Genomic DNA, 15086 nt, shown 5'->3' on the forward strand with positions numbered 1-15086 from the left:
AAAAGGACAAAAGGGAAAAGAGAAACCAGTGCTGTCTTAAAGAAAGAGTTTTGGCATAAAGGACATGTTACTGGAACAGGCAAATTGACCATTTTGATTACATCTCAGGAATAATTAACAAAAAATAGAAGTGTGGGATTTTTTTCTCATTGCATTCGGAAACATTAAAAGTTAGTGTCCCTAATAAAGTGTTACACAGTATACACAGGTGTTATTTTATCACAGCCAACCTATGAGGAGAAACAGAGGTCAGCAGAACTTTAAAAGGGAGATATGACTTACTCTGACTTTAATTTGCTTTCAAAAACGTAGTCACTGACCCTTTAAATCACAAGCCAATTACAAGCATTGTAGTGCCATTACTAATTACATGCTGAGAGTGTAAATTTAAAATGGCAATTTCAATTTTCTGTTCATTGGGAGAATGCAGGAAAATGAAATTGCATACTAATTAGTTCATGTGTGTCAGACACCTGAAAGATTAGAGAAAAATACTCTGCACTCATTACAAGTGAGTTATAAGCAAAGCACTCAAACCTTTCACTTGCCAAGCTGCATATAAATAAAGAAATTAAATGGCAAAGAAAATTGATAATAATGGAACAAGGCAAAAATAGCTATAGGCCTGTACATAATTATACTTTGGGGGACTTTGCCCATTATACACGGCTTCCTTTAGAATTTATCTAGCATTAGGAACTACAAGAGGGTAACAAGCTACTGCTTTAGGTTCACTGTGCTAAATGTTAATTCACGTTTCTGGCTTTGTAACCTTCCACTTAATCTCTGCCAAACATTCATATTGTTTTTCAGAAGCCATCTTCTGGACCAGCTGCTTCACCACTCAGACCAACATGGAAAAGGTCCCACATGCAGACCCCTCACATTAGGATCCAGGAGGAAGCTGGTGATACAATAGAGAAAGTAAAAACTCAGAGTAGGCTGTTGTTAGAGGAAGCATTTCTACCACAAGACCAGAAGGAAGGTAGCCTGAAACTTAGCACAAATCAGAGTGGGCTGACTTTTTGTAACCTTCCACAAATGCTTACAAAGTATCTCCCTGGCCATTATAGAAGTTGTGCAAAAATAAGATATGGGATTTCTGCTTCTCCTCTCTCTCAACAGAAACTGTTCACCCATACACGGGTCAGACAATGTCCGTCTCTTACAGTGTGTTTCACGCTTGAAGAACAAGACAGTCCTCTGATCTAAAGAACTACTATGCAGCACATAAATTGTGAGTTTGTGGAGGTCTGTGTCCTTACCAAATCAAAACAGGGTTTCTGCAGAAGACTAAAAAGTACTTTTTCTCTATGAGTATCATCTCCCTGACAAATTTAGGTTTTCTGTTCCCAGGCATTGTAAGGAGAAAAGTCTTCAGAAAAGGAAAACAAAACCCCTCTCAAGTTTTAAACTTCTGTTTTTAAATTACAAAGAGTATTTTTATTTTTACTCTGAACTAAAAAGAAAAATAAAATACTTGGCAAGTTTTGTGAAAAGTACAGACAAAAATTTATTTTTAAAGAAAAATGAGAAGAAAAAGAAGGAAATGCTAGGTGCTTAGTATACATTAATCGTATCACTTAATTAGCTCCTAGAAAGTCCTTACATACTATGGCTGTCAAAATTACAGAATAACCTGCATGGGAATGGCACTACCTGGATTAGGTCATTAACTCCAAAAAAGAACAAATTGTTCAAACCTGATGCCATGGGCTGAGATTTGTAGACACATTTTCTCCATTGGTCCAACCTTCCTTCCAGGTAACAGCAAAGAGTAGTCTTCTTTGGGAGCAAAGTCCAAGACAGACATAATTCTGGTCTGGGTAGAAACCTGCACAGCTGCCAGACAGCTGCCTCCACAGTGGGTGGCAGCTTTGCCAAGTGCAAATGTGGAAGCAACAGACCATTAGCCATCCCCATCCAGTTCATCTCCTAGTAAAGACATGTCTAGGGGGCCAGTGCTAAATGATTCTGAATTTTTTCTCCAGCTCATTTAATAAAACCCACACTCTAAAGCAGCCCAAAAGCTACTGTAACAGTGACTTTTTCATTATCCATTAAAGTTACATTAGCTTTCTACTCCTGTGAAAATAATTATCCTCAAGTCCCTTAGAGTTATTTTTCCAGTTCTTTTTCAATGTATAAATTTTACAGACTTCCTAACCCCTCTGGTCTTTACGGAAGAAAACTGACTTAAGATACCTTGAAGGGCCTTTGTGTTTTCACTCTGCAGTGAATAACAAACAGTAACACCAGCTTCATTTTTCTGAACTGACAAAATCCAGCACTCTCAGCCTACCAGTTTCAGAAAACTTCATCAAACAGTGCTCTGTGCCTGCTCTCCAAACAAGAAAAATGAACAGGTAATCCTGTATGCCTTTTTCCCACATCTCTGGGAACGACTCAGAAAAATCACAAATGGTAGTCAGTACGAAAGCTTGAATATGAACAAAAATTATGCCATGTACACAAAGGTAACTTAAAGAAGAGTGTGTCTGACAGACCCAAGGGATATATGGACAGTTCAACTTAGTCAGTGCTAGTAGGCAAGATGCTCAAGTACCATCTTTTGCTACTTCTGTGGTGGGTTCACTGGGAGGGAAGCACCCTCTTCACATATTGACTATACTCATTAGTGCAAAAGGTTTTCCCATACGTATCTAACATCACCTTTATTAACTAACTAAAATGCCAAAGCTTAGTCCAATTCACATATCATGAAAAGAAAACACCATAAAAGTGTTTGCTACAGCAATCACTAGATAATCATCATCTTCATTAAAATACAGCCATAGGACTTCATATTCACTGCTTCATGACTTTTACTGAAGTCATTTGCTGGGCGCAGAGAAATCCAGTCCACAAAGAGGGCGCTGCCATTTGAATCATTCTAGCTCTAACATCCTTGAGTGGGAATGAAAAAAATGTGTATTTTCAGCTCCACAGATATGGTTGAACTAAAAGCTATTTCAACCTTAATTAAACCAGTTCTTGTTACTTCCAGCATGATGCATACAATGCTTAACCTGTGTGTCCAGAGCAGCTCAGAAGAGAGGACAAACTATTCCTGTAGGCTTTGGTAGGGCCAAAACCACATTAAAGCACTCTAGAATTATGCCCAAGGAAGGCTGCATGTGTCAAGGTATCTCCACCAAGACATATTGCTCTAAATGCTACTAAGGACCTAATGAGCAAATGTAACATGTGGAAAGCAGCCTCCTTGAAAAAGGTCTTTGTAAATTTTCTTCCATGGTTTAGAGCCACAATGGAATATACGCATGCATTTTTACAAATAAAAAAAATTGTGCATTTGTAAAGTCGAGATTATTATTGTTTTGCAAATAAATAGTCCCTTTTAGTCTAGGCTACATTTCTGACAGTGAATAAGAATCTAGCTGTTAGTTTACCACTTGTCTTCATCAGTTTCTTAAGTGACTCTGGCAATTGAATCAAGGAGATTTTTCTCCTCCTCAGCTCCATCTGTTACCTGAATCCATGGCCATCTGTCATTTTCTGCAGCAGTCCAAGCATTCACAAGACCCTTCTTATTAAGTCGTGCATAGTATGGATACCATTTCTGGAGTCCAAAAAGAGCTCGATGAGTGGATGATGCAGTAATTTGTTGGTTTGACACAATTCCTCCTTCTATCCCTAGTGGGCCAGAGCATCCTGCAAACAGAAACAAGAAAAGAAATGAATGCAACTGAAATGATCAACTCTTCTGACTCCCAGCTGGCTGTAATTACAAATAGCATACAAATAGATCCAAAATGTCACATTGAATATGTTACTAGAAGAGACATAAAGCACTCGAGTAATATCTTCTTTTTGTAGAAATGAAAAAAACCAGTACAAAAATATAGCTTGTAAGTAACTATTCCCATTGCAAGATTAATGAAATAGATTAAGCTTTCAATTCCTTTTGGTTTGTTCTAGCTGAAGAATTGTGAATTTGGGCTTTATGGATACAATGAAAGAAAATGATCCTTAGATTCAAATACTGGAATAGTTGCTAAAAGCAAATTTAAAATTCTGTAATTACTGCAAAGCTCTATATTGCTGCTCTTGCCATAGAGGTTAACATTTAGCCAATATGCTACATATTGTTATTGCAGTTATCTTTAGAAATATGAAATTAGACACATGATATTGTTCAGTTACATTAAAAATAGTTAGAGGTCTTATACACCTAATCAGCAAACCACAAAGTATGTATTTAACTACAATGTTCAAATGTTCATAATTTTATGTGTGGTATTCATCATTAATTTATTCACCTGAAACACTTGTAGACATAATCTTTTTTAAAGTCAAGATATTTCTGCATACATTGTTTTCTGAAGCCACTCCATTTGGGTACAGGAACAAGAGCATTCAGTTATTGTGAGCAATCCAAACAGAGAAAGTTTTGAAAATTCATTATATACAAATGATTGGCAGTCTACCTACTATTAAATACCCCCAACCACTTTCAAGTAAATAAGATTTTTTTTCTCAACTCAAATTTAATGCAGAGTATAAAGAGAAGCTAATTCCAGGAACTACTGTAGCAGCTGATCTTGCTCAGTTGCCCAAAAGATCTGCTTTGTGGGTCAACTGCACTTCAGCAATTTTGAACATGACAGGACAGAGCAGATGTTTACTTACACTTTAGGTTTTCTCAGAAGCTTGGCATTGTTTCACCTTAAGGAGAACCTGAGAATGAACTCTGAAATGGTACTGCTATGAAATCCTTACACCATATGGGCAGAAAGTCACAAATAATTTAATTCCTCATTAATTTAAAGGTACAGAGAAGAAAAAGTGACCAGTGCAATTTGCTCCTCTTGGCAGAAGCTGAGGCAGGGAGACAGTGCTGGGAGTCACTGGCAATACAATCCCTGGGTATTGTGTGTCACTGATAATGGATACAAATAAAAAATAAATTGAAGTTTTAAGTTTATTATGGAGCAAGGGCCATGGCTCTGAAAAGATAAAGTAAAACCCCCACTAAAGGTGTGGTTCCAAATCTGTTACTTCTTAAATGAAAAAACTGGTTTGCTTCCAGGATATGCTTACATGAAATCCTGAAATTAATGACTGACTTGCACCATACGATGATTTCATCCACATTTTTAACAGTCCACAAAGCTCAGCTAGAATCTAAAGTCCTATTTCTACTTTTCTGTGTCATGTATCACCCAACAATAAAGGCAGGCATTCAGCACTTAACTAATAGCTCTGTTCATGCTGCAAAAAACATAACAAAATGCAGCTCTCTCCTGCTGTTGTGCCAGGTGTGTAGTAGTGCCAGATGAAAACAAATTCTTTGTCACCAGCATAGGTAGACACTATATAGGATGTGTTCGAAAAACCCACATATGTTGGCAAAATGTCATTTTTCATTGTGTTATCAAGCGTTACTTAAAAATTGAAAGACCTATTCAAATCTTAGCTCTGTTTCTGAAATCTGTTCATCTAACCAGAATAAATTCCTTTGGTGTATAAACTGCCATATCTGCTTGCAAGCCAGGGGTAAACTACTCTCCTAAAAAAATTGCATATTTTCAAAAGTTTCTTGTATTTACCTATTAAAATGTCTTCATTGTTTCTGGATGAAAAGAAAGTGCACAGATGTGTGTCTATGTGTAGGTGTAACTCATAAACACACACACGTACTTACAGGACTGATTCCATCTTACCATGAAATTAACAACCCCTAATAGCTGGTACAGATTGATAAGTATTTAAAAATAGATATGTGAGAAAACAGAAGAGAGGTTTCCAAGAGGAACTTAAAAAGGAGGCATGGCAAATGTTTTAATATGGATGTACAGCATACAGTTATATTCTTTATAAATATTCTTCTCTCATGGTGAGGAGCACAGGGATGAGGACACCTGCCAGCCCTGCTAGCATTATTGAGTGACCTAACGGGAAAAAATGTGTGTACAAGGACAGAGCCTCAGCATGTGTCAGGGCCAGTTTTGAGTGGGATCCAGAATAAGGGCATTTGGCTTTAGCAGCTAATTTTCAAAAGAAGAACATGTATTTGATGATGAAACCCTTGATCTCCTATAGACAACCTAGCTTTGGCAGACTTGGAAGAGATGTGTATGTATGTCCATTGTTTTTGCTTATCATCCTTTGTTTAAAGTGCAGAACTTTGTGGAAAGTTTTGATTTGAAGGCGTGTTAGTTCTCATGCTTGAGATGCATTAAATGGTATTTGAAAGATGTGTAAATTCCTTACAAGAGAAAGGCAAATTTTCCTTCCTAAACTGAAGGTAGTTAAATTACCAAGTACAGCACTTAACCCTACTTTGTCAGCTATGGCCATATATGGTCAGAAGTATTTACTTTCCTTAGCTTTAGGAGGATTATTCCTGAAATCCAAAGCAAATCTCTACCTTCAGGGAACAGGTACTTCATTGTACAAGGTCCTTATTTTAATTGCCGTTCCATTCTTGGTTTGTCATGTTTGTCAGTTTTTCAATGTAAGTTAAACACAAAATGTAACACTCCTAAAAATTAAAACTACCACATTAGAGATACTTTCTACTTTAGTGTTCAGTTCAAGTATAATAACATGAAATGTGTGGGGAATATGAGACTGGATAATAATTTCTAAACAATATTAGCCTTACAAAGTAATATATATGTATGCACCATTAAGATCTGTCTTTAGAGGACCATCTTTTTTCACCACCCTGAAGGACCTCAGATCATTCTCATGAGGTGGGAAGCTTGCTCAAGACCTGCTTGCAGGCCCAAACCACAGAACTTGCAATGCAATCCTACTCTGACCATAGCAGTGCTGATGAATTGAGCAATTTCCTAGGCACAGGTCTAGCAGATGTGCCTTGAGGAAGCCCACCCCAGGCTATCTTTTCCTGAGACATAAGATACCTCCACATGCGTCATGAGGGGTTTCTTTGAGTAGTCTTACTTTGAACTTGACCACGTTGAATTTAACCTTCCATTTCATAGCCAGGTCAATCTGTATTTCAAGATATTTTGAAAACTCTTAAGCCCATTTTAATAATGCTAAGAACATTTCTTAAATTATCAGAACATGTTGCTATATTGCTTATTTATTGAACAGCCAGGACTTCAGCAGAGGTTTTGCTAGGACTCTGTGAATAAGCTCCTTCCACTCTTAAAACTGCCCATTTACACACCCTTTTGTTCTTTATTTTTAATCAGACATTATTCTACAAGAAAAATTTTCAATTTACTTTCTTTTATCAGTTGAAAGGAAATAGTTGAACACATTTTTGGATAGTCAAATACCGTACAGCAAATGGACTTTCCTTAGCCATATGCTCATTAATTTCTTCCAAACACTCCAACAGATTTGTGAGACATGCTTTTTCCTTACAAAAGCTCTAATGGAGCTATTATTCTATAAATTCCAAAAAAACTTACTTTGCCTGAAAACTCTCAACTGAATAACATACCGCTGGTTCCATCAAACATGTTATATCAGTAAAGGACTGGTTACAGACTAGCTTCTGCGCAAGATATTCAATTTGAGACACAAACAATACTCTCCTTCGAGTTAAGATATCAATTATTTCTTTTAGTGCTTAAGGGCTGTGATATGCCATCGACTACTAACAATGAAGGAAACGAGCAAATGCAGCTTTTGGAGATTGTTTGTCTTTTAAATAAAACTGAGATACATATTTTGCAGAACAAGTACAAGCTCTATTATATTTTGTTGTTATACATCTGCTTCTATTAAATCCACAATTCATTTAACAAAAATCATGACAGCTTGGGAAACTGCAGTCTCCAAGTGAGTAATAATATCACTACAGTGACTGTACAATTCAGTCTGGTTAATGTCAGTTATTAAATAGAAAACCATTTTTATTAGTTAATGCTGACACACCGGGGTATGACTTGCTTGATGCAAGAAAGTAAAAAAAATAAAATAGCAATTAAAAAGCTGCTTGACAGGTTCACGATACAGATTCACAAGGAAGATTTTGTTATCTGGAGCTGTTATTCTAGTATCATTAAATAGCAAAATACTAACTCAAGCAATATTGTTTTTAATCCTACAGTGACAATTGGTATGCATTAAATAAAACCCTATTGACGCTTCTCTTGTTTTCATCAAACACAAACCAATGCCCACAATGCCCCATTGTCCATGAAGATGACAGGATGGAAAGGTGTACGAATAAGCTACATGACTGTGAATGGATCCAGTGAAGGATGGGAAAAGTCATCAACACAGGAAAAGTGAAGGATTCATTTGTAACTTTTCAGTTCTCCTAAGAATCCCCACTAACTCATGCGAAGATGGCATAGTTATAAAACTACCCTGAAGGCTTCTTTTACAATCTCAAACTTAATTAGATCTGAAACGTTGTGTACCATTTTGCACAACCAAACAAATGATCATTAGTCCAGGTTTCACTTACAGACCAAGGTTATGGGGATCAAGTAGCTCCCCAGACAAAAGATGAGTTCTGTGTTTCCACCCTTATCTCTTACAATAAATCCCTCCAGCTGAACAAAAATATTTGTGCAAAACGAAATAGAAGAAGATGACAGTTAGCTTACTGTGTTTCACATTGATATCTCTTCAGTAGGGAAACAGGGAAATATGTCACTGATTCCCCCTTTAATAAGGGAAGGACAAACCATTTTAAGACAAATAGTTACTACAGTAGGACATAATAAGCAGAAAGCACTGCGTAAACATGTTACCTGAGTATATTTAATTTGGACTTCTACATTTATGCCAGTCTACAAATTAAGCAAAACCTCCAAATGGTTTAAAAATTCCTTGAAAATGTGAGGGTAATGCCTCTGCAAACAGAAGAAAAACATTTCTTGTTATTCACAATGAAACATGCCTGATTTTGCAGCATGAATATATAGCTTTCATTTCCTCTGTTGGTTTGTCTCTAGCTAACGTCATCAAAATAAACAGATGCAAAATTGAAGGCATACAGAAAACAAATCTGCTTTAGACATCTGCAATCCTGTCTTTCTCCAAGCACCTCATTTTCTGGAATGAAATTACTCTGGCTGTGCTTAGCATAGCATGGTAATTGTGCTGAACACAAACCCTGACAATGGGATTACAGATGACCTCTGATATTGCAGTAATTAATGCTGGTACATGCATAAGCTCCCCACCATGCAATCTAGGCTTCAGCCTTCTATTTCTTCTTCTTGTTCCTCCTGCCTCCACACATCCTTGCCCAGTTTGTTCTGTCAAGAATAGCTCTCTCCAGATAACAGTGAATTTATTTTTATAGGAGCTGGTTAGATAGATATGGACAATCATTTAGCAGTCTGCTAATAAAGTGCCCATCCGTATGCAATGTATGAAGTGATGTTCCTGTAGGCCTTGTTTTTTCACAACCATGACAGGTTAAGGATAAAATCCTTTCTTCTGTACAAATACTATGTAAAGTGCTTTTGCAGAGAGATGGCTGGGAGACACAGCTTCCCTTCTTATTAGAGGTGTCAGTGGACCCTCTCATGGTCTTAGTGACCGTGGTCCCCAATTGTCAACTTCACCATTGCACAATGGGATTACGGATGACCTCTGATACTGCAGTAATTAATGCTGATACATGCATAAACTCCCCACCATGCAATCTTGGCTTCAGCCTCCTATTTCTTCTTGTTCCTTCACACAGAGACTTCGGCTCTCTGACCATAAGCTTTTTTCCCACACTGGCCTGCAGTCCCCAGGGTGAGATTCACATTCCTCTGATGGTCACCCAGAGGGATTTTCTACACTGTGCAAGTCTGCAAAAATTTATACTTCCAGTGTAGCGCAGGAGCATATAGAGATGTCAGCTCAGACACTGAAAACAGATTATGTCTTTTTTATATAGTGCTGTGTCTGAAATGGAGGGTTGTTATTCAGGACTAATTTGCTTAGTTCTAGTTTGGCAATTTCTCCATTCTGCTCTTCAAGTAGAATGGATAAGCTTGCAAATTCCCCACAAAAGGCACAGTGGTTAACCTCTGGGAAACGGCTGTAATCAGAAAAATCACTTTTTTAATATTGCTCCATGATGTGATTGTTGCTGCTATGTTTGTGCCCATCACATTAATGTTATTGACAACATCCCTAGGCATGTTCAAAATGCTTTTAATGGAACTGGCCTGGGAAGACTTCCAGAATGAAGACAGGCTGTTTGTGGATCCCTATCAGAGAAAACCATGGCTTTAAATGATCTGGTAAAGTCTCTATCCCAAGACATGTCAGCTACATTACCGCCACGCCATTCTTGACAAATGTTTGCTGGATGCCTTTTTTTCAAAAGCTCCAGTAGTGAACATTCAACAATCCCATTTGGTGTTTGACTGAAGTCTAACTTGAATCTTTCTTATTCCATTTATTATTTCTTGTCCTGATTCTATGAACGTGGACAGCAATGTCCTCTTCTTAAAACAGCCTTTAGTGTATCTGTTTCCTCTCCTGTTCTCTTTTCTACCTGGGGATGCCAAATAATCACAATTTACATCAAGCACACAGTATAGCACAAAGTGTGAAGGAGCACAGCTGTCCTTGACGTATGGGTTATTGGACTAACTGGAGGCATAACCCAAAATCCAGGGGAGAGTTTAGAACCCAGAAAAATGATCAGCTGAAACTTGACTGTGGTGCACCATATGGCCAATTTACAGCCACAACAGAAAACTACTGTCACTCCATGGTGATCTCAGAAAGGACACGCACCATTGTGTAACCACCAAATACAAAACGCTTCCTCTGAGTTTATATCATTATTCAAGTTACAGCATTCAACAATTCACTGATACACATTACTTTTATTTAATTCTGTTTTCAAGCAGTGATTATGACTTTAAAAAATATAAATTAAATTATATTGCAGTAAGGAATTAGAGTGGTATAGTTTCTCAAACTCTGCTGAGCTCTCGTATAGAGATATATTAATCTTTACGTGAAAAATGATTTTTACATTTCAAGTTGGCACTGTGTAAAATAGTATTTCTACCATGTATGAGTAGTGAAATTAACCAGTTTTACATAACTCATAGCCACTTAAACACTACTAAAATGAATCTGAATAAAACAGAAACTATGGAGTAACACTAAAAAAACTTTTCACAAGAATTAAACATTCTTCTTATAGGAGTTAAATTCATAGGAGCTTTCCAGTTGTACTATAAAATAATGATATGTTCTCATACTTACACACTTAAGGAAAGGCAGCCTGAAAACTGAAAAGAGCCCTTAACTGCTGTATAACAGTAATTTATTATTATTATTATGATCATCATCACCACCATCATCACCTTAGGTTGCAATGACATAAAAAGATATGTGATTCCAAGTTCTGTTTACCAATCCCAAGATTTTTGGGTGGATCTGGACTTGGTCATCTGTGGGTGGAGTCGTTTTGTACAGTTGTGGATCTATTAATCACCTCCTTTACTTCTAGCCGTTGTAAATGATTGTGGCACAGAGTACAGCCAATTAACAATTTAAGCCGAACTTAGGCATGTAAAAATGAAATTATGAACCCAACTGGATTTAAAAATAACCTTTTTTATTTGCTGCTGCTGAACGCTGTGCAATACATGCACTTCTCCTCTCCTCAGATATTGATAGAAATATTTCTCTGATGATTACAAGAAAACTCAGCAGCTTTCCAGCTATGTTAGGACATTTGCTAATGAGACACAGTATCCTGTGGAAGTACAGCCGGATTTCAGGATACCTATGGGCTACTTCTTTCAGAGTTCCTTGCTTTGTTTTTTTTTTTTTTTTTGGTCTATGGAGCATGTAACACAGACAAAAACCTTACCTATGTGGCAAATATTGTAGTGTACCCTCTCTTCTCCCTAAGTTCATTCCAATGGACATGTTTTTTTCTGTCACAGGGCAACACTTGTACTAGAAACACTAGTAATTTTTATGCAAAGTGGATGAATATACCTGAAACTGGTAATATTACAATTTTCAGGAACTGTCAGCACTCCCAGGAAAAAAAAAGTGCAAGCTAAAGAATATTCATACCAGTGCTGCAAAATGGGGTTCACCACTTGAAAAGCTCATATTCTGTCTCTCAAATGGAGTGACCCGCTGACGCAAATGCACACTTACAGTTGTGCTGGCTGGTGGGAATGCTAATTTCAGAGGTGCTAATTGAACAGGAAATCTCACTGATTTCCTATATAAGTTTTGTTAAATCCTATCAGGAGAGGTGAAATACCTGGATTCTGACCAGCTGACTGTTTTGAAGCTCTGCTTGGTTCACTGAATTAGTTACAGGAACCAGATGCTGATACTAGTTTTTTTTAAAGTGCTAACCAACTGCTGTTAATTTGAAGGCAGCTCATGACATATGTATCTATGTGCTTAATGATTACTGTTTCTCAAAATCTGCCTGTTCCAAAAAGCAACTTTGGAATAAAACCAAACCCAAAGCTTCTCTTGGAAGTAAAACTGGAAAGACAAGATACAGTTGCACTGAAAGACAATCTGCATTTTTCTAGTAGGTCTACAATGGAAATCCATGGGATTACAACATCAATGTAATTAGCATTCCTGCAAGCCAGCCTGACAATGAGAATGTTCATTTGCCAGGAGAAGAGTATGTGCTTTTCAAGTGGCAAATCTCATTCTGCTGCCTAGAGACATTCTTTCTGTCTTTGTGGTTGTTTTTTTTTTTAACTCATCAGAGCAGCAACCGTTCCTAGAAATGACAATATTACTCATTACAAGATGTATTCATTGAAATTGTTTAAAAACTATTAATGGCACTAATATGAATTCTACATTACAATGGAATATATGTTCTTCAGAAAGAGTAAAAAGATGGCAATATCCTACAATATACTGCTGAAGTGATATGATAAATATGAGCTATATCCACAGTACTGAACACAAACTGCATGCAAATGACTGTTATTTAAATCTGACTACCCAGAAACAACAGCTCTTATGGCCTCCAAGCTGTTTCCATCTTCTTCTATAACACGACTAACTTCTTAATAACTGGAAATTCAGATATTGGCATTTAGATCTTGTTCCTAGAAGCCATCTGATGTAGGTATAACCTTATATTCATGTAAAGCAGCTTTAAGGATCAGGGCATGAAGCTCTGTTAAAAACACAGAATTAATTTAAAGGTCACAGGCTTTTCTCGGGGTGGAAAAAAAATCAGAATGAAAATTCAAAAAGTTATCTTTGTATATGTGAGGTAAAAGAAGTCTTTCATTACTACAGCAGTGTAGTAAAATGAAATGTAATATTTGTGACTCCATGGTGTATTTTAAACATAAATAAAATCTGTATATATACTTTTTTTCTTGTCCCTTTTCCTGTCTCTTTATTTTTCCTTACCAACATCTCTTTTCATCATAAAGAGGACATTATTCTGAAGTGTTTATATTTAAAAATAGATAACCAAACAAAGCAAACATAAGGGATACAATTCATGTGACTCAGCTTCAGCCATCTGAAGGTTACATATCTACCCTGAACTAGCTGCTTAGGCTCTTTCAGTCATCTGTGGGAAGAAATAGGCAACTCTAAACCATGATTTCTATTATTCCATTATGTATTAAGAAAATGTTTAAGACAGATGTAATCATCTTTTTTATTTCTGCTGACAAAGGAACAAGCCTAGTGCACTATCTTCAACTAAGTGCCTAGGTTTAAGAGGCTAAACTTAAGTGAAATGAATCAGATTCATTTCACATTCAAACACTGAAAATCCATTACTTTAAAAATAAGTGAGGGTATATTTTTCTGCAAAACTAGATTTACTAGACAGTTAACATACTTAGGCTTTATGGAAAAAAGTTTTTTAAAAACAGATTCCAAGGAAGAGATGAGCATAACACCAAATAAACAACTTTCCAGACTTTGATTTTTCTGTTGAAAAAGATGATCATGAGAAGGGTGATGTGACTTTGGAATTGGAATTACCAAGTGATTCAAGTTGAAATACCCACATCAAAACTCAGAAAGCTATTTCTCATAAAAATACCAAACAACTTCTCATTCTGTCTGTATTACATCTAATGTCACTGGTGGTGTATCGCAGGGGTCAATACAGGGGCCAACACTGTTCAACGTCTTCATTAATGACCCAGACACTGGGACAGAGTGCACCTTCAACAAGCTGGCAGATGACACAAAACTGGGAGGAGTGGCTCATACACCAGATGGGTGTGCTGCCATCCAAATAGACCTCAAGAGTCTGAGAAATGGGCTGAACAGGAACCTCATGAAGTTCAACAAGGGGTAGTCCTGCCACTGCCCTTGGGGAGGAACAGCCCCATGCACCAGTACATGCTGGCAAGCTGACCAGATGGAAAGCAGCTTGGCAGAGAAGGACCTGGGGGTCCTGGTGGACAACAAGTTGACCATGAGACAGCAATGCATCCTCATGGCAAAGAAGGCCAACAGCCTCCTGGGCTGCCTTAGGCAGAGCATTGCCAGCAGGTTGAGGAAGGTGATCCTTCCTCTCCTCTCAGTGCTACGGAGACACATCTGGGGTGCTGTGTCCAGTGCTGGGCTCCCCACTATTAAAAAGACATGGACTTACTGGAGTGAGTCCAGTGCAGAGCCGTGATGACTAAAGGACTGGAACATCTGACCTACAGGCAGGTGCTGAGAGAGTTGACTGCTCAGTCTGCAGAAGAGGAGGCTCAGAGGGATGTTATCAATGTATATAATGTCTGATGAGAGGGAATGAAGACAAAGGAGCCAGACTCTCTTCAGTGGTGCCCACTGACAGGACAAGAGACAATGGGAATAAATTAGAACACAGGAAATTCCATCTGAACACAAGAAAAAAGTTTTGGGGCTTTTCTTTTTTTTTTACTGTGAGAATGGTCAAACACTTGAACAGGTTACTCAGTGAGGTTGTGGGGCCCCATGTATGGAGATACTAAAAACTTGAGTAGATATAGTCTTGGGGAAGTGGCTCTAGGTGGCCCTGCTTGAATAGAGGAGCTCCAGAGGGCCCTGCCAACCTCAACCTTTCTGTAACATTCTGATTCCGAATAGTTGTAATTCCAGGTTATTTTCAGATCAATGCTCGCAGACTGGTAAATCCTGGTGTCAAACCAACGCAGAAGAGACCT

The 15086-nt window shown here is 37.6% G+C and overlaps 1 protein-coding gene across 3 annotated transcripts in view; it reads right to left on the bottom strand.

Moving 5' to 3' along the window:
* The window catches only part of EDIL3 (EGF like and discoidin domains 3), a 255708-nt gene that overhangs the window by 69330 nt on the left and 171292 nt on the right, over window positions 1–15086 (bottom strand). For all 3 annotated transcript variants that reach the window (XM_087761554.1, XM_087761555.1, XM_087761553.1), the window contains one exon: window positions 3491–3672. In XM_087761554.1, the coding sequence (XP_087617680.1) occupies window positions 3491–3672 (182 nt within the window). The remainder of the gene's footprint in view (window positions 1–3490; window positions 3673–15086) is intronic.

The sequence above is a fragment of the Nipponia nippon genome, unplaced genomic scaffold (genome assembly GCF_047370975.1).
Source record: "Nipponia nippon isolate SJK-2023a ecotype South Korea unplaced genomic scaffold, ASM4737097v1 scaffold_24, whole genome shotgun sequence".
NCBI lineage: Eukaryota > Metazoa > Chordata > Aves > Pelecaniformes > Threskiornithidae > Nipponia > Nipponia nippon.